Source organism: Neolamprologus multifasciatus, chromosome 16 (assembly GCF_963576455.1).
Source record: "Neolamprologus multifasciatus chromosome 16, fNeoMul1.2, whole genome shotgun sequence".
NCBI lineage: Eukaryota > Metazoa > Chordata > Actinopteri > Cichliformes > Cichlidae > Neolamprologus > Neolamprologus multifasciatus.
Window position 1 is genome coordinate 34,108,037 of NC_140454.1, and position 24,164 is coordinate 34,132,200.

Sequence of the window (24,164 nt, forward strand, 5' to 3'; positions counted from 1 at the left end):
TCGGCCCTCCACGAGCCTGGAGAGTCGCCGAGGGTGTCGTCTGATGGATTCTTGCCTTTCAGTGGCGCTGTCATTTACTCCCCCAACATCATTAAGCAGTCAGCATGTCTTTATCCTGTCTTCCTTCTCTCACCCCAACCAATCACAGCAGATGGCCCCGCCCCTCCCTGAGCCTGGTTCTGCTGGAGGTTTCTTCCTGTTAAAAGGGAGTTTTTCCTTCCCACTGTCGCCAAAGTGCTTGCTCATAGGGGGTCATATGATTGTTGGGCTTTTCTCTGTATCTATGAAGCGCCTTGAGGCGACATTTGTTGTGATTTGGCGCTATATAAATAAAATTGAATTGAATTGAATTGAAGTGGGCGGCGGGGGTGACGTCAAAGTGACGTCACTGATCTCTCCGATCTAACAGCCGTGTTTTCTTTACCTGTTTTTAGGTCATAATTAAATCAGGACCTGGAAACTTCTACGGGCTCGCCATCTATGCAGACTTCATCTACTGGTCAGACTGGGCCCGCAGGTCTGTGCTGCGATCAAACAAGTACACAGGCGGCGACACCAAAGTACTTAGAGCAGATATTCCCCACCAGCCAATGGGAATTATCGCTGTGGCCAAGGATACCAACAACTGTGAGTGTTTGAACATCTGGGATACGGCGAATTTCATAGCCACTGCATGCAGAGTCGTTTCTGCAAATATTTGTGTGTTGCGTGTTTGCACGAGCCGTGGCGTGTTTCTGGCCGGATATTAGACACATTAATGTTGTTTTGGACTGAAAGTGTGAGGGCGGTAAATGTAGTCAGAGCGTGCGTCTGTGTTCAGTCTGTTCTCGATACAGTTTCTTCCCACATTGACGTTTGTTTCACTTCAGTAACGTTTCGACCAATCCTGATCAGTCTTAATGTTTGATCACATTACATCAATAATCAACAGTTACACATTTCACGCATGTTCTACCCAGATGTGGATATATAGAAGACACCCAACAAAAAACATATATGTAAAAGTGAATCTTAATTTAATGCAGAAAACACCAGGGCTGATAAATGAAAGTGGTCTTATTTAGAGCAGCTAGAAACTTAAGCCTCAGCGGTAATTAATATAAAAAGTGACTTTTGTTATAAAGGGAGTCTCTTAAGTGTCATAAAAAGTTTAATTTCCAAGTAGGGCAGAGGGATGTGGGTGTAAGTGCGTCCCATTGGTTGGACTTTGATGCCACATTTTTCCAGATTTGGGTTGAAATTTAAGGAATTTAAAACTCACTTTATACTTTTTTGTCTTTACATTTATCATAACCGTATATCCTCTTTATAAATAATTACATATTTAGCTAAATTACACAACAGATGAGTGTTGTCAACATTAAATATTGACGTACTCACAGCAGTCCAGTCACGCACACACACTGTACTGACAGAAGTAACGGCTCGTCTGCCGTCACATGAGCTCGACATCCCATCCTTAATCCACACAGTTTAATATGATTTATTATGAACCTTTGCAGCTGTAAGAGTTTTTCAGTTCTTCTGGGAAAGCTTTCCATAAGGTTTAGGAGTGTTTATGGGAATTCTTTAACAATTAAGAAGCACATTTGTGAGCTCAGACCCTGATGTCGGACGTCTGAGTCGTCCCAGAGGTGTCCTGTCAGGTTGAGGTCAGGACTCTGTGCAGGCCAGTCTAAGCTGCTGTCGTTCCCAATCGCTTCCACTTAGTTATAATTACACTTAACTCTTGAATATTCAGTGCCAGGACCTCGGACTCACAAAGTAACATTTTCATTCTTGACTTATTTTGGACAGAATCCTGCGAACAACATGTTGTAATTCCTGCTACATGCTACAGCATCAGGCAGGTTGTTCCTTTTTTAAGTACGTTTTAAGCTGTGTGTATATATGCGAAAAAAATATATAAATATTAGCAACCTAGCATCACTATGTGGTTGCTGCTGAACACAATGATGTTATAATATGTCATAAATAATTAACTTTTTGTTTATATAAATTAGATACCAAATAATTGGCAAAAAAGGTACTTTTATCCCATTGCTAGGTAGTTGCCAAGCAACCAGATGATGTGTCATAATATGCAAAGTCATACAAAGTTGAAGTTTTCTGATATAACATAGATGTTGTTGTCATTAGATAAAACCTGCATGCCTTTATAAGATGTTATGGGTAATTCTGAAATGCTGCATAAAGGCTGTCAGCCATTTGTTAGGCAGCTGCTAAGCAACATGATGATAACATCTGGTTTAGATATTGATAGAGACCTTCAGACGATGTATCAGTGTAGCATTTTTAGTCTTCTGATCATCGGAGGAGTCGGAGGACAAAGAAACGAGCAGATGTTGGGCGTTATAGTTGGACTGTACATGTTGTTGCTGATGTTAATGCGAAGTCTGCTGAAGGTAAGTCACTCGACTTTAGGATTGTATTTTAAAACAACATCACTGTGACTGCTTTAAAAGCCGGACTTGCTTCTGTTTGATTCTTATTGAAGGTCAGCTGTCCCCATGCAGACACATGAACGGAGGCTGCGGCGACCTTTGCCTGCTGACCCCGTACGGGAGGGTCAATTGCACTTGCCGTGGAGAGCGTGTGCTTTTAGACGACAACAGATGTGTGTGTAAGTCACGGAAAGCTTCAGATTGAATCGGGATTACTTTGCCTACATTTACGAGCTCGGTGTAACCCGGCCTCTGCCCGACTCTTTACATAAACGGACATTTTTGAACTCCGTCCTCGCTGCATAACTACACACAATCAAACAGCTGTGGCTTTACAGCACTTGCAGAGGTTCAGTATGAGCTACTGCATGTTGCCGTGCACAATATTTGAGTATAAGAAAAGTTGAGAGGAGCAGGTTGTTTTCCACATATAACGTCGAGTCACGAGGCAACATGGCAGCAGCGTTTGCGTCTAATGTGACATTGCTGCTTGAACATGAAACGCAGTGATGGTAGACCATATGGTGGGTGGAGCTGTTCAAACGAGGAAAGTTTGGCCAGCCTGAACGTGGCAAGTGACTCGGAGCTGGATGATCGCTTGGATGTCATGGCAGACGATGGCAGGCTTCTTACCCACACTCCAGTCTGACTCATTAGGAGGAAGTTTAGCAGTTCAGAGGACGGCTGATCAAAGTCTGTGAAAGTTGCTGGAATTTTAATTCATGCCTGGAGAAAATCACTACAAATGTTGGCATTTCATGTTATGGCACTGTACACCAAATCGACCATCAGTGCAGCATCATAATATTCTCGACAATTCGCAGGCGACCGACTGAAAGTATGTTATTGAATGCAGCATTTTCATACTGACCCGAATGTAAATGTGTGGCTCGCTCCAGTTTGTGCAATAATATTTCCACACTCTTCCTTTGCAGCAGAGAATTCCTCCTGCAACATCTACTCTGAGTATGAGTGTGGGAATGGAGAATGCATCGACTTCCAGCTGACCTGTGATGGAATTGCCCACTGCAAAGATAAATCAGATGAGAAGATGCAGTACTGCGGTAAGAGCATCAAAAAGCACGTTAGCTCTTATAAAAGCCTGATGACTCACAAATGTCACCATACTGGAGTTTAACACATACATGCAATTCTATTTGTTTAGACAACCGGAGCTGCCGGAAGGGTTTTCGGCCCTGCTACAACCAGCGGTGCGTGGCCACTAACCGCTTCTGCGACGGGATCGATGACTGCGGGGATAACTCCGACGAAGCATTGTGTAGCAGTAAGTTCCAGCCCTGTGATCTGCTGGGCTATCCATCAGATCACTCGCTACTGCTTCTGTCAGTGTTTCACGCTGTGCTGAGCCTTTGCTCCCTAATGAGCCACGAGATCATAGCGAGTGCAAAAATTCAAAGAATCTTTCCCCAAAAGCTGATTCTGGGAGCCTGTACAATGTTGTCTTTATTCCAACAGAGCGCAGTGATTTTATTTAATGTAAGTATTTAGTTTAAAGGCAGAAACATACTGAGGTGTTTATATGAAGCTGCCTGAGCAGACGCTAGCAGCTTTATAACAGAGCTGAGTTTACCTGACTAGATGTTGTACCTTCATCAGCGTTTTCTTTTCATGGGACATGAAACAAAAACTTTTTTACATAATCAAAATAGCAGAAAATGACAGATTGATGAATGCAGACAAATGAAATGGACAAGGGCAGAAAACTGAAGCACACACAAGGTCGTGGCATTCAGGTAGCTGTTAGCGCTCCACCTGCAGATGTTGGAGTCCAAGTGTTGTTACGAGCTGCACGCGTCTGTCTGCGAGTGCTGCTTTTGTTCCCGTCTCTCTCTGAAATGCTAATCTTCTGCCGTAGATGTCACGTGCGGCTCATCAGAATCGTCGTGCAAAGACGGGAGCTGTGTGCCCAGCTCGGCGTGGTGCAACCAGGTCATCGACTGCGCCGACGCCTCGGACGAAAAAAGCTGCAGTAAGTCCTCCATCGCAGCTAAAACACACACACACAGCAGTGGCATTGTGACGAGTTGTGCTTCTGTGTTTTGTATTCAGACCGCACCGACTGCTCCCACTTTTACAAGCTGGGAGTGAAAGAAAAAGATTTCATCAGCTGCAACTCCACCTCGCTGTGCATCCACGCCTCGTGGATCTGCGATGGCGCCAATGATTGCGGCGACTACGCTGACGAGACCAACTGCCAGGGTGAGCGCAGGCACGCACAAACACACATTTTGCCTCTTCCAGGCAGATCAAGGAAGCCTCAATTAGAAAAGACTTAAGACAGATCTGGTTTTCAGAGACGATTATGACAGAGGAATGAGACTCCAGAGAGAGCTTAGGAAAGATAATGATCTCCATCGCTGCTAAAGCCCAGCGCACTGACTTGGTTTTGTTGCTTGTGCCAGTTTCCCATGGGCAGAAGTGTGAGGAGGGACACTTTGCATGTCCAAGCGGGAACTGCATCTCCAGCGTGTGGCTGTGCGACGGCCAAAAGGACTGTGAAGACGGAGCAGATGAATTCCAATGCGGTAGGCCAACAAATCGTCGCCCTCTCAGAAGAGCTTCCCCAGAATAAACTGAAATAATAGATGAGGTATTTTATTCCAGCACACAACGCTGTCAGCGCTTGCAAGGATATTTATTTTCTATTAACTAGAAGCTATTTGTTGTAATGTTTTTGGCATTTAAATAGATCCAGGCCTGCAAATATCACGTTAAATATATAAATAGGAGGCAGAAAGACGAGATGATTGTTTATCGCGCCATGAGGCAATTCCTTCTCACTTTGTTTTGCTTAGCCTGATTGTGCGTTTGAGATTTCTCAAGTGGGTGTTGCTGCTTGTTTGAAAGTCTAATTCTGACCCTGAATTCAGAGCGAGGCGGTGGTAGACGCACCATTTTCCCCTGCTCTCTTTGAATTATAATATACAGCCCTTCCAGTGTAACAATTAATTAATGAGCCATCACTCACTGAAGCGGTTACACTGAAGATGGAAATATGGGTTCACTGGAAAGCGGTGACATATGAAAGGATTACACAGTACAATGCCACTCCTCTGCTTCCCTCACCAGAGGCTGCGAGAGCGTTCATTCTTCTGCTTTCGTGCATGCTAATGTGTTCAGAACTTAATGCAAACGCGAGATCTCTCCAATTAAACAGGAGGACCGTAGTTAAGTCGTGGTATGGATTAACGGAATTTGCCCACAAAATGAGAAGCTTGTACACGCGTCCGTTCACATGTCAGGGAAAAACGAGCCGGCTGCTTTAATGCGAGTAGTGGTTCGCGGCGTCGTAGCCGTCGCGCACACACGCGGTAATTGGACCTGATGAAGTTATACGCACACACACGCAGGGTGGAAACCGTTGCTGACTTGATTGGCGTTGTCAGTTCATTGTCTCAGACTGCGTGGCCTGTGTCAGCTCTGCCTTCTCTGTGAGGTAAACGAGCACTTTCACACTCGCAGGTCTGCTTCAGCTACTTCTCCTCCCATGATCCTCCTCTGTCGCACCAACCATCTGCATCTCCACAAACCTCCTCGTTTCCTCTTGCTCGGCAGCTCCATCTTCATCCTCTCTCCTTCATCTCTGCTCGTGTCGTGCCCGATCCCCTCCAGTTGTGACGCCCACCTCCAGGCTCCTTACATGTTCTCCTCCCGTCTCCCTCTCGTCCACACGAGTATTCTGTCTTGGTTCTACTGGCTTTCATTGCAGAGGATACCTCCACCTCTCCAGGCTCTCCTCCACCTGCTCTAAAAATCACAGTGTCACCTGTAAACACGAGAGACTCCGCCTCTCCGTCATCACTGCAAACAAGAAGGCAGTCATCCTGTATCCCACCCCCACCTTGTACCCACCTGTCACACCTACTCAAAGGCGTCAAAAGTACAGCCTGTCTGAAGTACAGATACTAGTGTTTAAAAATACTCCAGTAAAGTACAGAAAATTCTACTTAAGTATTTGTACTTCATTACTCCCCACCTCTGCTCCTACTGCACACCTCAGCCAATCATCTGCTTTCTCTGAGAGACAGCGTGACGCTCTGACCTCCTCTAAACGTCTCCATCAGCACTCTGAAATCAAACCTCACATCTGAGGAGCTCTTTCTCAGCACGAAGCCACCTCTGCTCATCGTCACCTCTCTCCCTGTCCTAGTTTCAGCAGCTGCATCCTCTGCAGTTACTCCAGCTCTGCACATCAGAGCGTCAGCATCACATCGCTGAACATTAGCATCTAATTCAGCTGTTTCTGCGACTGATGAAAGGCATCCTGTGACTTTTATGATTCCTTGATCTTTGTAATCACTCTACTTTCTGTGACACATGACCTTTGCACAACCAAACAGCTTCATGTTAGCATGCTAAACTGAGATCATGATGTCAAAAGGAGCTACACAGTTAGCATTTAGCATCCACGTGTCAGAGTACAGCCTCAGCGATTTATTTTTAAACGAGCAGCTCGGCAGCAGCTTACATAATTAAGACAAACACAAATAAAATGCAAGCAAAGGACTTAAGTGCATGCCTTTGAAAGCATTTCTCTGCGATAACACAAATGTGGCCTTTCTTCTGTGTAATTACTGAGGACCTCAGCTATAAACAATAGAAGAGGGAGTTCAGTGCAATTTTCAAATTTAATGCATTTCCGAGTTATCAGATTTATTTTGTAAATTGCCCGCGAACGTCGTAGCAGATGCATAACACACCAACGCCATTTCCATTCCTTTAACTGGAAATGTGGTTTTGTGTGAAACGATAACGTCCCCGTGCTTCGAATGTGCTTCTGTCAGAGCTGATATAATTCTTTGAGAAGTTCTGAATAGCTTTTCCCGGACAAATAGACAATATTCCCATCCCTCTGAGTTAATTATCATATAAAAAGCTCCATCCACTGATAATCTAACTGCATCGGGATTGTGCTTTGAGGGAAACGTTTTACATTTCAGAAATGTGAAATTCCACGGCTGATTAGACCAAACACTCGTTTGTCTCTTCACGATTCACAGTGCACTTTTCCACTGTGCAAAACACTATTGAGAATGAGACATGAAAGACTTCTTTGATAGGTTTATCGTGCTGTAGACCTGCTATTTTGTCATACACAGGAAGCAGCTGTTTGCATTTGAAGTGCAAATTTGGCATCGCGCACGGAAAGTCTGGATAATCGAGGTTTCCAGATTTAGCTGTTTAATGTTTATCTCGTCCTTATCTTCCATCGTAGTATCAGAACACATAAAGTTAGTGCAAAGTCTGACAGAAAGGAAAGCAGCCCAGCGTGAGACACCCCCCACCCTCAGTCGTATCTATATTTGCTTGTGCTGCGGTCTGACCTGGTGCGCTCATCCCGTATCCTCCTCCCAGTATCTTATCAAAGCTCTGGCAGACTTTGCTGGGCTGACATCAGAGAGAATGAGACCACAGATCTCGCCGGGGAAACGAGGTGGCTCAGTGACACAAATTCTTCCTTCTGCACAATAACTACACGCGGTAATCAGCAGAATGCATCCTTGGTTTCCGGTGCCACTCCAGTATCGTTTCACGAAGAGCAAAAATGATTTGAATCGATATTCAAGTGATTTTTATTCGATTTTATTGCCCTGTAACTACAATCCATCATTCCTTTGGTAAAGTGCTGTTTGCAACGGGTGGTGTGGCAGCTTTGTGCACGTATGTGTGCTGCTGAGCTGAAAAGCTAAAGAGAAAAACAAGCAAGCCAAGGGGCAAGTAGGAGTCAGCCCACTTTCTGAGTTTTGATTAAAAATGTTCTGCTCCCTCTGTAGGCTATGGCACATTTGTTGTGGTTTCCTCCTCACTTTGTGTGATTTATGGCACTGAAATTCCTCGTCCACTGCCCTCTGCAGACTCGTCCTGCTTGTGGAACCAGTTCGCCTGCTCCAAGAACAAGTGCATTGCCAAGCAGTGGCTGTGCGACGGCGAGAACGACTGTGAGGACGGCCTGGACGAGAGCGTGCAGATCTGTGGTTAGTGCCCTTTCAGCTGTCGTGCAAAGTCTGATTGTGCTATAAAAGGTCACATTCGCCGTATCGCATTACAGCGCCGTGGCTTCACGTGCTCCTGTAGCCGAGCTGGAAATGAATGTAGAGAAATGAAACAATCTTAATGAGGCAACAAATGAGACTGCGGGCGTTTCTGATAATTCGAGCGAGCACTGAGGCAAATAGATTTTTCATCACTGAGGCCCCGGAGACATAACTATTTCAATGGGCAAATGAGATGTGTATGTAATGAATTTTACAATAAAATGAAACGAATACTACCGCAATAAAGACACAGGAATTGCTGTGAGCACCGGTTGTATAATTTGGTTGTAATGGCGTGTCAAGGAAGAAACGGTCCACAGGCTCCTCACTTACAATTACTGTCCAAAGCTAGATCTGCATTCAGCTGTACATGGCTAATTGAACGACTGTATTTACTAGAGATGGCACGATACCACTTTTTTATGTCCGATACCGATACCGATATCATAAATTTGGATATCTGCCGATACCGATATGAATCCGATATAGTGTTTTTTAATCAATAAAACTGTTTTTTTAATATCTTGCTGCTTTTTGTATAAGTTCATACTCAAGTTAAAAAACAACAACAACACTAAAGCTATTCTGTTATACATGTATGTAAAAAAAACACACTGCACCCAAAATATTTCATAGATCAGCAACACTGATCAATCTAATAAAGTTAAACCTGCTCCATCCTCCCTATTCTGGTATTTTAAAGAGTACTTAGCAGAAATATTAAGCAACCTAACTAACAGGGTTGCAAACTCCCAGCAAAAGAAAATAGGGAACCACCGTCTTCCTCATGATGCTTAATCAATGTAATCAACTTTAATTTGATGCAGGGTGAAAAAAATTCACAGAAATAAATTATTTTTCAAGAATAATTAAATAGATTCAACATCTTTCTTCAACAGAACTGCAGACTGCACAGATGGTACCTTCCCAAAGGAAAAAGTACTATAGCTTACTAGGGTATATTAGACTTAACAGTTACTATATACAGTAATGGACTTCTATACATTTTACATCAGATTAAAACTTTGGGTGTAAGATTCAGATAATTATTTATTTAAAGCTCGACATTTTAAATGAGAATAAGAAAGAAAAGTATGTCTTTGTGCCCCCTTTTCCCTGTTCATGCCCTATTGGCCCCCCTGGCTAAACTTTGCTAGATCCGCCCCTGCACAGTTACCAGCTGTCAGCTACGTAGAAAAAGATCCTGGTGTAGAAATAATATTAAATAAATTCTAACAACAGCTTATCAAGCTTAATAGTGCTGCTGTTGTTCAGCCGCTGGTTTCCTCTTTCTGGTGAGAAGTGGGCCAAAAACAAACAAGAGAGACGGACTCGCGACAGAAAAGCCGATCAGCTGATCATTGATCTGTTTCACGATTGAAGTAGCAGAGAGAGAGAGAGAGAGAGAGACGTCCGCTTCTGATTGGATGCACTCTTTTAAAAGTGCGTCTGTGTTTTGCAGGCACGGTGACGTGTGCTCCGGGGCTGTTCAGCTGCCCCGGGTCTTATGCCTGTGTTCCAAAACGCTGGCTGTGTGACGGGGAGAGAGACTGTCCTGATGGGAGTGACGAACTTTCCGCTGCTGGCTGTGGTAAATTCTTCAAAACAAATTATTTCAGAGAACGAAGCTGCAAGTCGACGCGTGTTTGCACGCTGTCGTTTTGTTGCAACTTAATTTGTCCCACAGCAAATTAAGGAACCCACCAACCAAACGCCCCCTCCTAATCTCTGCGTGATATTTATGTTCAGAGCAAACATGTGAAGCAGTGGTTAATAGATTAGGATTGTTCAGTTTCAGCCTGTTTTATCTGCATTCAGACATTTGATTAGTCCCAGACGTGATGTCATCTTCTCAGTGCTGCATGTTTGGTTTTAGAGTGTTTATCCACAGATTAGCAATTTAACTAATTTCTTTTAATGCGTCAGCACCCAACAACACATGCGATGACAGCTCGTTTCGCTGCCACAACAAAGCGTGCATCCCCCAGCGATTCGTCTGTGACCACGATAACGACTGTGGAGACGGATCTGATGAGTCGGTGGAATGTGGCAAGTAGATGTATCTTGTTTTTCATTTTTCTTATATTCACTATCAATGTGCTCGTGCTGAAAGCTGCACCAGGCAAGTTCCATAACAGTATTTTATACATTAAATCTGTTATATGAATAATGTTGAAGAATGTTTCATTTATACAGCATCAAATCACAACAACAGTCGCCTCAAGGTGCTTTACATTGTAAGGTAGACCCTACAATAATACATACAATCATGTGACCCCCTATGAGCAGCACTTTGGCGACAGTGGGAAGGAAAAACGCCCTTTTAACAGGAAGAAACCTCCAGCAGCACCAGGCTCAGGGAGGGGCGGGGCCAGCTCAGACTCTGTAAGATTACTGCAGGGTCTTTCCAGGATGAAGCAACTTGAGGTGACTCTTGGTGTAGGAGCCCACATGCAGTTTAATTTGAAATGTATGCTTTTATTTTGATAGTGCAGCAGAAACAGGAAGTTGGGGGACAGTGGAGCCACATAGTTTTTTGACCTCGAAATCTCTCTTCATCTATTTTGAATTGAGCTTTATACATTTGCATAATTTGGAGTTGTGTTGCTGTGGACCTGTTTGGACTTTTGAAAGTAAATATTGAGAAACTGCATCGAGGACTGTTGTGTATTTAAGCTACGGCTCCATTCGCAGGAAACCTACACTTGGTGTCATTTGGTGCTGCATAAATAAAACTGAATTTTTTTTGTAATGCAGCAGTTGTGTTGATGTGATACTTGTGACTACACTGCAATGTTTATCGTCACCAAACCACTTACTGTTTTTCAGCAAGTGACCGTCTTATTAATGTAAAGTAGCAGGAAGTTTAAAAAAGTGCCCAAAGGCAGTGAGCAGAAAGTCGGCGTCGGCCTGTGAATCAGATCCTGTCCTTGTATGTTGGGCTGCTCTCAAACACGTGCACGTGATGTTCTGTGTTTATTAGCTTTGCTGCAGCTTTGACTGTTTGTCTCGCAGAGGGGGGGTTCTCTGTGGCAGCCGTGGTTTATGATTACCGGCTGATGAAACGTGTGCATTTAGTGTAGAGATGTTGGCCAATGCAGCTGAATGCCATTACGCCTCCAGATCACCATGCTAATGACATTATGAACCATAGTGGTGGAAATCTCGCTTTTGCAGCTTGATTTGACAGAACTGATTTGGATTCAGCTAAAGATGCGCCCTAATCTAAAACGATGTCGCTGCCAACTGCAGTAAGAGAGCGGCTGTCTTTCTCTTTCTTCAGTCTATCGTTCCTGTGGATCAGAGGAATTTCGCTGTGGGGACGGGCGCTGTCTTCTCAGCTCTCAGTGGGAGTGCGATGGCTACGCGGACTGTCCCGACCACTCTGACGAACTGCCTCTGAACCTCAAATGTCTGGCTGCAGGTAAGACTGCTGTTTGGCTCTCAGCTGGAATCTCTCGTCAGTGTCATCAGCAGCACCAATCACCCAGGAAGCCGGTGCGTATATATGCTGCAAACAAAAACGGCGCCCCGGAGAGATTTACTTAAAGGGATTAATCTCCCAGGATCCACTGTCAGGTTCAAGTCCTTCCTCGCCTTCACGGAGGAATTGCAGGGCGCTCTGCCTTCACACTCATGTCTTGCTCTTTTCAGGAAGCTTGTGCAATGGCTCCTTCTTCATGTGTTCCAACGGACGCTGCATTTCTCAGGGGAACCTTTGCGATGGCAAAGATGACTGCGGGGACCGATCGGACGAGAGGAACTGCAATGTGAACGAATGTTTGAACCGCAGAGTCAGTGGGTGTACGCAGGACTGCCAGGACCTTCCTGTAGGCTATAAGGTAAGTGTCCAGTGGGCATCATCGATGATAAAGACCAAAAACCAAAATCAGTTTGCAATTCATGCAAAACAGCCTAAAAATGAGTCTCAGGGTTTCACCTGTCACGCTTTAAGGTGTCAAACACTGTGACCTACATTTTAAGCACTTGCATAAATTCCAATTCAGTAGCAGGTGAAATATGGAGCTTATATTAGCAGTGGTGGACCTGAATGATTAATGGCTGATAATAAATCAAGGCTAACTTTGCACTTCATTACACAGATAAAGATGGGTGGGAGTATATACAGCACACGCTGCCTCTCACTTTTTGAATAACCTTGAAGACTGTAAGGTGAGCTTAATGATATGCCAACACCTGCTCCCTCACTGCGCTCTGCGATTCTACGGTACCTGGCAATGGTGCGGGGGTCAAAGTTCAAGGCCACACCCCCGGAGTGTTTTGGTGCCTTTGCCCGTTGTCGTTCTGCGGCGGTTTTATTGCTTCCTGCTCTTCCTCGTGATGGTGGTTTACAAAGAGGCTGAAAGCACAGGAAGCATCTCCTCCTGATCGCAGCAGGGGCAGAGCTGCACGTCGAGCACGTCGATGCGAACCCTTAGCTCATCCATTTGTGGCCTGAACAGGAAGATCAGCAGAAAGGCCCTCAAGGTTATAACTTTGGATAAGAAAGGGATTTGCAGCGGCTCCCGAGCAGCTGATTCAAGCACTTTCAGTTATTTTTTGGGGTCCTCGGTCACTGGAGTGCAATGGAGTTTTTAAGCTGAGGAACAGTACGTCTAAATCATGGCTTAGATGCTTCTGTTTGGTGCTTGGTTTGGGAGCTTTTTGCTGACCTGCATTACACTGAGGCCCAGAGATATATTGTTTGTTACTGCAAGCTGCTCTAAAATTGCTTTGATGTTGCTTTAATAACAAAGCTGTCTCACTGACACAAGTTAAAATGTTAATAATTTGTCTGACTGCAGCAGAGGAAGCGTCGCGACAGCTCGACTGAGGCTTTTTGTTTCCTGCGCTCACGATCAAAACGCTTTGTTTCTGCTTTTGTGATCAGTGTAAATGCTGGCCTGGTTTCTATCTGAAGGACGATGGCAGGACTTGTGTGGATGTTGACGAGTGCTCCACGACACTTCCTTGCAGCCAGCGCTGCATAAACACGTACGGCTCCTACAAATGCCTGTGTGTGGATGGCTACGAAGCCTTGGAGCGTAATCCTAACACGTGCAAGGCTCTGTCAGGCAAGTCTGATTTTTTTCTGTTTCTCAGGTTTGCTCAGCGTGCAGAAGCCCTCTAATGATGCATGTTCCTCATTTTAGCTGAAGAGCCCTTTCTCATTATGGCAGACCACCACGAGATCCGCAAATTGAGTGTGGATGGCTCAAATTACACCATCCTGAAACAGGTAAGTGATACGTGCATGTTATTCTTGGATAGAGGACCATTAGATATTAGAGGCTGCAGATAATCATCCTGTTCTTTTTTGTGCTTGAATGTCCGCTAACCCTGTTGTACTGATACCATTACAGAGAGACGTCCGTAGTAACACAATAGAAATTATTTTTGGTGCTTTGTTTGCCTTTAATCAGTCTGTGCTGTCCAGCGGTTTGACCCTGTAACGCTGTTGCCCATCATGCATTATTTTACATAATAAGATTTAAACTGTCTGCTGCCGTGTAATGTAACTAACTGTTCTACAGTTGCAATGACACTAAGATGGTAACATCTAATGATCTAATATGTGCATTAACACACTGTTTGATGATTTATTCTGAACACTTTTGTGTCACCTGGTTGAACCAGATCGAGTTTGTGCAGAGGTGAAACTTTATTCTCCGACCTTTAGCATCAAACCTACACATGATGCACAAACCTCTCTAACTTATTTTCTCTATTCATGTACGGTATTTGGTGTCCACCTTGATTTTCCAACCTCCCATAAAGGCAGAGGACAGTTGTTCTGCTTGGTGATGAGAGAAATCGCCCAGAGGACCTGGAGGAAACACTATTTCAGTCATGCTGAGGTCTCATCTCTGCTGCTTCAGGCGAAGCTTAAATCTGACTGTTGAGCATCGCGAATGTTTAACTGTGATTCACTGTAAATCACCTCACAGCCGTCCGAGGGTCTGCTCTCACGCTCATATTAACCTCTTGACTCGCTGTATTCTGCTGATTGCGCTGCTGTTCTCATTAGCCACAGCTCACTTTAATCACAGCCTGTTATCGGCAGCTGACCTCATTTCACTTCGCCACACCCTCACTGTAGCGACTTCCACAGTCGCTAGAGGCCGGGGATGGAGCCCGCCTATTTGCCTGACGCGCTGTCAAGTTTACGCAATAATGCGAGAGGTGGAATTGTTTACTTGTTTATTAAAGTGTTTACAGAGTAATGTCATCTCGCGATTTGGACTCTTACAACGTCACAGGCTCTAATGTAACAAGACGAAACATGTTGTGCAGCGGTCAACAAAAACTACGGCTACCCAGCCCTCCTCTCTGTCAAAATCAAAACCAGTGAATGACAGACTGACAACGCCCTCTTAATGTCGCCGCTAGCACCCACGTGACTCCCATTACACATCACCATAGCAACCAAAACAAATGAAAACCCAGTGATCATCAAAAAATTCAATACATTCAATTATGGCTCCTACACTCACGTACCTGGATTTTATAAAAAAAAAAATTATTGTTACTTTTTACATCCGTGTTGTGTAAAATATGATCATTTGTAAAACATCTAAACGACATAATTAAATGAAAATACAAAAAAACATTTCCTGTTATTGTACATGTATAGTGAAATTCTGGAAAAAATAAATCATATTAATAGTACAGTATAATAAAATGTTATAGTGCTGTGTTGCATAGAGAATAATCTAATTAATATAATACAATTGTGTTCGTTCCTCTCTTGTACTATGAAAGATGCTTTTGTCACAGGTCTGCTCCTCTTTGCACTGTGTGGTTACAGGATCTCTGCTTTATTCAATATTTGAACAAGCCGGAGGATTATTGGCAGGCCTGCTTATTTCAAGATGAGTCTCAGTGCCTCGTTGGTAGCTAAACATTAACACTGTTCTCTGTCAGAAAAATTCAAGAAGCTACATCCAGCCTGAGTTAAATGTAAACAGCAGAAGTAAAACAACACTAATTTATTATATTTACACTTAGATATTTACCTGTTTTTGTCCTTGGCAGAGGAGCTACGTCTGCAGAGAGAGAATCAGGGGGCCTGGTCTGGGTTTAGTGTTCGTCTAGTGTCTCCTTGTCTTTGTAGGTTCCCCTTGTGTCTTCTCTGTGTCCCTCATCCTCTCTCTGTCTCTTGTGTCAAGCTTGCATGTCCCAGTTTACGTCTCTCCATGTTTCCTGTTTTATTTTGAAAGTCTTGTGTTTCCATGTTCAGTGTGTTTAGTTTTGCTTCGCCTGTGGCGTCATGTTCATTTGTGTTGGACTGACTAATAATAACCCCAGAAGCTCATAAGTAATCAGACTGATTTTTATTTTGAAAATCTAAATATCTCTGAAATAAGAAAAGTTTTCATGAATATCTCCGTGTCTACACAATGTTTGTACTGGAAAAGCAGCAGGATTATTTCCACATTATATCAAATCCCCGTATTTACCAAACAGTATTCAGAATATATAATCCATACATGTTTAACTGTATGCAAGTCTGCTCTCACAACACACAAACTATTCAAGCTCACAAACCAAAACAACAAACTGTGGTTAACACTAAACCTCTGAGCTCTGTGAAAATACTTCATTTGCTGCAAAATTGATGCAACATAATTTTGCTCAGACGAGTTTTAAGCAGATTCACATAAAAATCGAATCTGACTGAAATAAAAACAAAAAGAAAATATGAGTTTTATACAGTCATATTGTTCATTAGCTTTCAGTTATGTTTTCCCTCAAATTCATCAACAATCGTGGAACAGAATGAAAGAGTTATTTTTAAAAGTTTTATTTCACGTTCGAGGAATCCATTACGAGTGCTGGATTCTGCAGCGTCTGCAGGGAAACGAATGGAAAATGCAGCGGCGGTGGAGGCGCTGATAAAGGGGCGTGCAGGCTTCATCTCTATAGCTGGTGTTTAGAGTGAGAAAGGTCCCCCCAGGACGCTTTGGCACCTGTCTGTGAGGGTGTTGATGGTCTGATGAAGATGTCTCGTTTCTCCTGTCAGATTGTCTGACATCTTTTCTCAGCACCCACAGTGTGAGACAGCAGGGTGGGGGCACTTGTTTGGTGAGCAGCTCTGTGTGACTGACAGAGGGGTCCTGTGAGCGTGACAGAGGAGGAGAGCACTTCCATCTTCTGTTTTGATAGACTGCAACGTGGTCTCGACTCACTTATCCAAAGCTTTGTGTGGTTGAAAGTACTGGAACCTATGGGAACATCCAAATCAATATCACAGTCAAAATCACATCGCACAAAGATGCTGGAGAAATCGAGCATTTCAAGCTGATGTTTCACCTCGCCCGGTGTCATTAGCCGTTCTCGGTAAACTAAACCTCAGCATTTCCTGTCTTTGTGTGATTCTCAGGGCCTCTACAACATCATCCATCTGGATTTTGATTACAAGAAAGAATTCATCTACTGGGTGGACTCAACCAGGCCGAGTGGTCGAAAGATCAACAGAATGCGCCTGAACGGGAGCGACCTGAAGGTACCGCGGACCTCCGGCGCTGACTGTGCCACGCAGCGCCTCGTAGCACCCTGTCAAACATCCATTTGCTCCACCTGCTCCGACCCTTTTTTAACTTCTTTCTCTCTTTCTGCTGTGCCGAGTTCTCTCTCAATGATCCATTTAAGCCATCAAGCTGCAGTTCAACAGCAACCTTTCTCTATTTTGTAGATGAGTCATTGCATGTTGCTTAAGTGGCTCATTATCAAGCTAAGATGATGCTGGTTATTTTTTATCCTTAGCAGCATTTTTCTTTTTCTGTCAGCACTCGATGACCTGTTTGCTTAACAGAAATTAATGCATGTTGGTGATAATGGGAATATCATCAATGGCTTTTAGATGAATGCAGCGGGCGTAATGATACAATGGAGTTTTTTAGCGTAATGGCCGAGGTTTCGCGCGGGCCACGAGATTGAAGTCCGCACAATGGACACTGGGATTTAAGCAGAACACCCGCTGAGCGCCCCGTGCCACTTCTCATTAAAATAACTGCGTGGGGCATTAGGCTTATTCAGCTCAATTACTTTCACTCTGTAAGCTTGAGCCACTGCCACCGCTTAGCAAGAGGACAAAGTGTCTGAGACACAGACAGGAGCTTCTCAGATCAGGTTAATTAAAAGAGTCACTGATATCCAGTCCTCATAGTAACGGTTGGCCACGCGAGGAGGGCGAGACTATTGAGCGGAAGCTTTTTCTGTGGTTTTCTCTGCTTTTCAGAGATGTTTGCATTGCTTTATTAGAACATTTCAGATGTTGGAGCACGCTGCGGCTGCACGCTGCGGCTGCACGCTGCATGCTGCGGCTGCATGCTGCGGCTGCACGCTGCGGCTGCACGCTGCGGCTGCACGCTGCGGCTGCACACTGCTGCGGCTGCACGCTGCTGCGGCTGCATGCTGCATGCTGCGGCTGCATGCTGCTGCTGCATGCTGCGGCTGCATGCTGCGGCTGCATGCTGCGGCTGCATGCTGCTGCTGCGGCTGCATGCTGCGGCTGCATGCTGCTGCATGCTGCTGCTGCGGCTGCTCTTACACATGTATGCATTTGATGGCAAATAGAAAAGTGCAGCTGTGACATTAATTGTTGGTTTGCATAGAGTTGAAGGATCATTTCTCTGCATTTACCTGCTATAGCATAAGTAGAGCAAGTCCTCACTGCTGAACTGCTTTTAACAGTGTTACACGCTGCAGTACTTTCCCTGACTCAATAAAAACATGTGTAGATATGATGCCACAGCATTGTTTAACATCCAGCATCACACAACTCACAGACCTTGAAGATTTATATCAACTACTGGGGCTTTCTGAAGAAGCACTAGTTTCACAGAGTCTATGGGAGGTGATGTGGTGCAGAGCAGGTGATACCAGGACCCCGAGCCCCATTAAATACGCAACCCTTGAGTACACCGAGTACACCGAGTACACTGTTCTGTGAACAAACACAAACCCGGGCTGTGAACTCATTAAGGCCATAATAAAGGAAGCACATTTTAAAGCCATCATACTTCCTGGATGTCCTAATTTTGCAGATTCTATCACCGTCTGAAATGAATACAGTGATGTATGTGCAGGTCATTTAAAACCCCATCAGTGTTGTGTAGCTGCAGATATGCACTTTCTGTTTTGTTCATTAAACTCCGATTCTGCTGCCCGTTAATGATGCTGCATTTCTCAGTCAAACAAATCTGTCCTACTAACCATAATAATTTCACTTCTGGATGTGTACAGTTGTTGAATACAATAGAACAGTTTAATGTGTCCTGAAGAAGAGGAGGATGAAGCCTTTCTCAGGGCAAATATCTCCCTATTGTTGAAGGGCGTGTGAGGGATTTAGAAAATGGCTTCTTAGTGGCACAATTCTTCTTTCTATTTCTATTAAAACTGACAGCACCGACCTATCAATAGTGCGTGCCAGTTCAGCTGAAATCCAATATATTTCTTGACATTCATCCATGAAAGAAAATGTTAATGACTTCTAAGATATGCGCCGGACAAACCTATGCACCGAAATTAATTTTTCTCAATCTCTGCTCTCAGATAGTCCACAGAACAGCGGTTCCCAGTGCCTTAGCCGTGGACTGGATCGGAAAGAATCTGTACTGGTGCGACGCAGAAAAGAAAACGATGGAAGTGTCCAAAGCCAACGGGCTGTACCCTACGGTGCTGATCAGCTCGGGCCTCAAGAACCCGACAGATCTCGCTCTGGACCCCCAGACGGGGTAAGCATGTCGTGGCTGCACTTTAATGCGTCGCTGCTTAGAAGGATCGTCGCAGCTTCACAGAGATCAGTTATGATCTTCTATGATCGCTCTCACATTAAGTTGAATTTGGAAGATGCATTTGTGCTTTTCTGTTCTCCCACTGAATGTAATTATTGATTATTTCTATCTGAATCTTTGTAAAACCCTTTTATGGCCGTCATTCATCACCGTGTGCGCTACGCTACCACGCCAGTAAAAGCTGCGGCCTCGTGACAGCAGCTCTTTGAACCGTGCTGTCCTTCTGACCAGGTACATCTTCTGGGTAGACTGCTGTGATCCTCCTCACATCGGGCGCATCGGCATGGACGGCCGAGGGCAGACGGTTATCATTGACACAGAGATCTACAGCCCCACAGCTCTCACGATCGATTACACCAACAAGAGGCTCTACTGGGCCGACGACAACCACATCCTGTTTGCCACCATGGATGGCGCCCAGAGACGCAAAGGTGAGACGAAGGTGTCGCTCGGTTAAAGAACAGCTGCTTATTTCCTCAATGAGAGTTTGTTTTCACTGGTACGTGATCATTATTCACACTGTGTTACATGATTAGCGGCACCGCGGTTGCTATGCAGAGTAGGACAGAGTGTAATTGAGGTCCGCTGTGGTTATTCGTCCCGTTCCAGTGTCCTACGATCACATCCAGGGAGTAATGGCGCTGACTTTGTTTGAGGACTTTGTCTATTGGACTGACGGGAAGTCCAAATCTCTGCGACGTGCTCACAAGACAACCGGCGCTCAAGGGATCGAGCTCCTCAACTCCTGGCAAGCCATCAAATCCATCAAGGTCTACCACTCCCTGCGCCAGCCCGAAGGTATGAAGTCCATCTGGCGCTCGTGTTCATTCTGTCCTCCGATGCCGACGGCGTCCGTGCGCTCTGCGGTTTTCAGAGGAAAGCGGTTTGTGTGATCCGGTTTGAACTCGCTCACGTGCTTCTGTCTTCTGTGTAGTTCCCAAACACCAGTGTCAGATTGCGAATGGAGGATGCAGCCACCTGTGTCTCCTGTCCCCCGGCGGGGAACACAAATGTGCCTGTCCCACGAATTTTTACTTGGCGGCCGACAACAAAACCTGCCTCTCCAACTGCACGTCCAGTCAGGTGAGCGCCGTTACTCTTCCCTCCTCCTTCTGTCCTGATCAGGATTTTCCCCTGAAGACAAATTGCTCGAGCGTCGTAAGCTTCCCTCTTCAAACGTGCACGTCAGGGCCGAGGAAACGTCTGCGTATTGATTTCTTTGAAGCGCCGACTGCTCGCGCTGACTTTAAACTCTGTGTTTTGGTTTTGAAAGTTCCGCTGCGGCACCGACGAGTGCATCCCTTTCTGGTGGAAGTGCGACACTGTGGACGACTGCGGGGACGGCTCCGATGAGCCCGCCGACTGCCGTGAGTGCCGTGCTGTTTCAGGGTTGCTCATTATTTTAGTGAGCTTTGAGCGATAGCAACATTGATTTGGGCGTAAGGTCTCGGGTCACAGAGCCTGCTACAGTTAAGCTGTTACTGTATGTAGACTGAACCGTATTTCCTCAACAGCTGAATTCAAATGTCAGCCCGGGCGTTTTCAGTGTGGCACCGGCCTTTGTGCTCTTCCACCCTTCATCTGTGACGGCGAGAACGACTGTGGCGACAACACGGACGAAGCTAACTGTGGTAAGGATGGAAACGGCGGTTTTGCTCGTTACCTGGCAGTAGGGATGGGTATCGTTTAGGTTTTATCTGATACCGGTGCCAAACCAGTACTTTTGAAACGGTGCCGGTGCTTAAACGGTGCTCGAACCGGTGCTTAAAGAATGGAGAACACAAAATTGGTCCAAAAACCTCTCATGTTCAGCTGTTTTTTTTGTAAAAAGATAACAATGTTAGCCTTTTCTGCAGCTATGGGGCATATATGGTATCACTCTTGGCTGGAAGCAGCTTAAACAATGGAAAAAACACAAACTTTGTCCAAAAACCTCTCATGTTTAACTGTTTTCCACTTTTTCTTTGGTCATTTTGGCCTTTTTGTCCAGGGTGAAGGGAGTATCTGCATCAAACAAGAAGACAGCTGCATGTAGCTATGATGGTGTTTGCTAGTTCACCTTACATGCATTAATGTAATAACGTGGTTAGCCTACTCAACATAAATTACACACGAACAACATTAAGCTACTCACGCAGAGAAGAACGGCTGCTGCTGCATCATCATCCTCATCATTTCTGCTACACTGGCAGGGCTAGGGGCCAGGACTCTCCTCTTCAGCTTTTTGGGGGATGTTGCTAACTCTTCGTCCGATAACAGGCACCACACCTGCAGTAGATGTGCTCGGTGTGAGGTCTCGCAGCAAGCTATCAAATACGGCACATTTTTCGGCTTTTAAAAAAAACACTATGCGTCGCCAGGTGTTTCATCGGATTTCAGGTGTGACCTCCTTTCCACAGTATCAGCTTAAAGCACTTGTTGCAGCTGCTGAGTTTGCATCTTTTGCTGTGAAGTACAGCCAGACTTTTGACCGCTTCACCTTGGGCATTTTTAACCTGTAGCTCTGCTCTACAAGAACGTACGTACCTGGACCCGCCTACTATCCCCGGAAACGTAAAATGATTGGCTAGAATCCAAAGTGTATCACATCTCAGGAAAAAAAAACACCGAAATAAAGCACCGAAATGTGCGCTGCTTTTCGGTCTGGTTACTACCGTTTATATCAGAACCGGTGCCATCATGGCACCAGATACCGGTACCCATCCCTACCTGGCAGCATCGTTTCCTTTGTGTTATTGTGCTTTTTTTGGTTGCTACTTATTAGCACTGAAATAATGACTTAATCAGGCAATTAGTTTAGTCGGTCACCAGAAAATGAACTAAAACTATTGTGATAAATAATTCATTACTTGTTAAGAGGACTTGCTGGGTTCAGCCTCACAGTTGTTTTTCTTACTTTTGTAATTTGAGCATGTTTGTGTTTTCCATTGTTGACAAACAGAAACGTTTGTCACCATCAGCTCGTATCGTTTTAAAGACTAAATCATTAATAAAATCACTCTTTTTTACGGCAGGACTTCACAGTCTTTGCTTCATAATTAAACTGTTTTGATAAACTCACCTGTCGTCTGCTGAGTTACTGCCACTCAGTCTGAAACGGACTTCTTGCTTCTTCCTTTGCTCTGATTCAGAGACGTACATCTGCCTGTCGGGCCAGTTCAAGTGCACAGGCAAACAGAAGTGCATCCCTCTTAACCTGCGCTGCAACGGCCAGGACGACTGTGGCGACGGCGAGGACGAGACGGACTGCCGTGAGGCTCAGCGTTATTACGTTTAGACTCATTGTCTAGAATGGCTTAATCAGGATGTTAGACTGGGGGAAGCTTACGTGCATCCCTCACTTGATCAGCGTCCTAACGCTGCAGAAACAAGCTGAAAAACAAGACGATTTAAGGATTTTGGCGTCTCTGGTTTAGACGTCTAATCTAGCTGATTAAAAAAATCACTTTTTTTCAGTGCACTTAGTGCATTTCTGTGCTTGGACAGAATATATGAAGCCATTACCTTTACATAGTCTTCATTAAGTATTCCACAGACAACCCTTGTTATGACCTGTTTCTGTGAAAAGAGATTAGATATTGAATCACGCAGAGGATAAGAAGAGATTTTCTCTGCAGTGATGTAACTCATCAGAATATCATAGCCTGTTCAACTCTTTCAGATTGCCACATTTGTCTTGCATGTGATTGCAGGGGGGGGTGGAGGGGGGAGAAATGCAAGAAAGTCAGGAGGAGAAAGAGACTTAATGAAAGTGAAGCTAATTACTTTGAGGCCTTAGACTTCCAGCGTGATTGGATGTGGTTTTGAATACTCTTTTGTGAGGAACGTGACACCGCTGAAATTAAAATGCCATTTGAAACAATGTAACAAGAGGCTGCTGCTACGTCGCTAGATTGAAAATGAGATGTTATTGAAGCACTACATTTTTTCCTTTTCTGCAGCTTCTTCTACAAATATAATATCATACGATGTCTGGATTACTTTCTCCTTTTCACACGACTTCATTCTCTCTGTAGCTGAAAGCACCTGCTCCCCAGACCAGTTCCAGTGCAAAGCCTCCATGCACTGCATTTCCAAACTGTGGGTTTGTGATGAGGACCCCGACTGTGCAGATGGGTCGGACGAGGCGGACTGTGGTGAGTTAACCAGAATTCCCTCTGTTTCCGTTAAAGGTGGCAGAATTCGTTTTCCACTCGGCCTCGCTCGCTCTCACTCGCTGCTTCTAGTTGTTTTTTAACTCGGGCCGAGCGAGAAAGACGGCGTCCCTGTTGTTAGTAAGAGCCGAGCTTCACGACCTCGGCGTGCCCGACGTTACTCGTGAATATCAGCTCACAATCACAAAATCAAAGCGGGTGTGTTGTGAGTGGCGCGCTGGAAGGCCGGGGCAGGCCAGGGCAGGTAAAAGCAGCGCTGTGAAATCTGCATGACGTGCCTTTGAAAAGAGGAAATAAATGAAAAACCAGAAACGCTGCTTCTGTAATTATCGAAGATTAAACATTTGCTTCCTCGTGACAGATGATGAAAGCTGACAGCTGCTCCTTTAGCCGCGTTTTGTCTGCACTCGAATGCATCTTTCTTATTCATCTCATCGCTTTTGTCTCAGAAATCTTAATCAATCACGACTCGTCTGCCTTTTGAGGGAAATGATAATCAGTTGTCATCAAGCTTTTAATTTAATTTGCAGATCAGAAAGGACGCCGTTGTGTTCCGTTTTAAACCGCGAGCGAATAATAGACGTCAATAAAACAACAAAATAAAATCTTTGCTGTCCTATAAACTTGAAATCGAGCTACTGTCAATCTGTCAAATGCCGTCCTGGGAACAGTTCCCTGTAAACGCTATGACCTCATGAAACAGACTGATGT

The 24,164-nt window shown here is 44.8% G+C and overlaps 1 protein-coding gene across 7 annotated transcripts in view; it reads left to right on the plus strand.

Moving 5' to 3' along the window:
* Nucleotides 1-24,164, plus strand: part of lrp1bb (low density lipoprotein receptor-related protein 1Bb) — a 387,404-nt gene that overhangs the window by 321,441 nt on the left and 41,799 nt on the right. For all 7 annotated transcript variants that reach the window (XM_085136443.1, XM_085136442.1, XM_085136445.1 and 4 more), the window contains 23 exons: nucleotides 435-627; nucleotides 2,498-2,623; nucleotides 3,380-3,508; nucleotides 3,610-3,729; nucleotides 4,321-4,434; nucleotides 4,515-4,664; nucleotides 4,868-4,990; nucleotides 8,321-8,440; nucleotides 9,963-10,091; nucleotides 10,427-10,549; nucleotides 11,784-11,924; nucleotides 12,155-12,342; nucleotides 13,392-13,575; nucleotides 13,654-13,739; nucleotides 16,884-17,006; nucleotides 19,058-19,239; nucleotides 19,531-19,730; nucleotides 19,909-20,097; nucleotides 20,234-20,382; nucleotides 20,573-20,666; nucleotides 20,814-20,930; nucleotides 22,431-22,550; nucleotides 23,316-23,435. In XM_085136443.1, coding sequence (XP_084992569.1) covers nucleotides 435-627; nucleotides 2,498-2,623; nucleotides 3,380-3,508; nucleotides 3,610-3,729; nucleotides 4,321-4,434; nucleotides 4,515-4,664; nucleotides 4,868-4,990; nucleotides 8,321-8,440; nucleotides 9,963-10,091; nucleotides 10,427-10,549; nucleotides 11,784-11,924; nucleotides 12,155-12,342; nucleotides 13,392-13,575; nucleotides 13,654-13,739; nucleotides 16,884-17,006; nucleotides 19,058-19,239; nucleotides 19,531-19,730; nucleotides 19,909-20,097; nucleotides 20,234-20,382; nucleotides 20,573-20,666; nucleotides 20,814-20,930; nucleotides 22,431-22,550; nucleotides 23,316-23,435 — 3,220 coding nt within the window. The remainder of the gene's footprint in view (nucleotides 1-434; nucleotides 628-2,497; nucleotides 2,624-3,379; nucleotides 3,509-3,609; nucleotides 3,730-4,320; nucleotides 4,435-4,514; nucleotides 4,665-4,867; nucleotides 4,991-8,320; nucleotides 8,441-9,962; nucleotides 10,092-10,426; nucleotides 10,550-11,783; nucleotides 11,925-12,154; nucleotides 12,343-13,391; nucleotides 13,576-13,653; nucleotides 13,740-16,883; nucleotides 17,007-19,057; nucleotides 19,240-19,530; nucleotides 19,731-19,908; nucleotides 20,098-20,233; nucleotides 20,383-20,572; nucleotides 20,667-20,813; nucleotides 20,931-22,430; nucleotides 22,551-23,315; nucleotides 23,436-24,164) is intronic.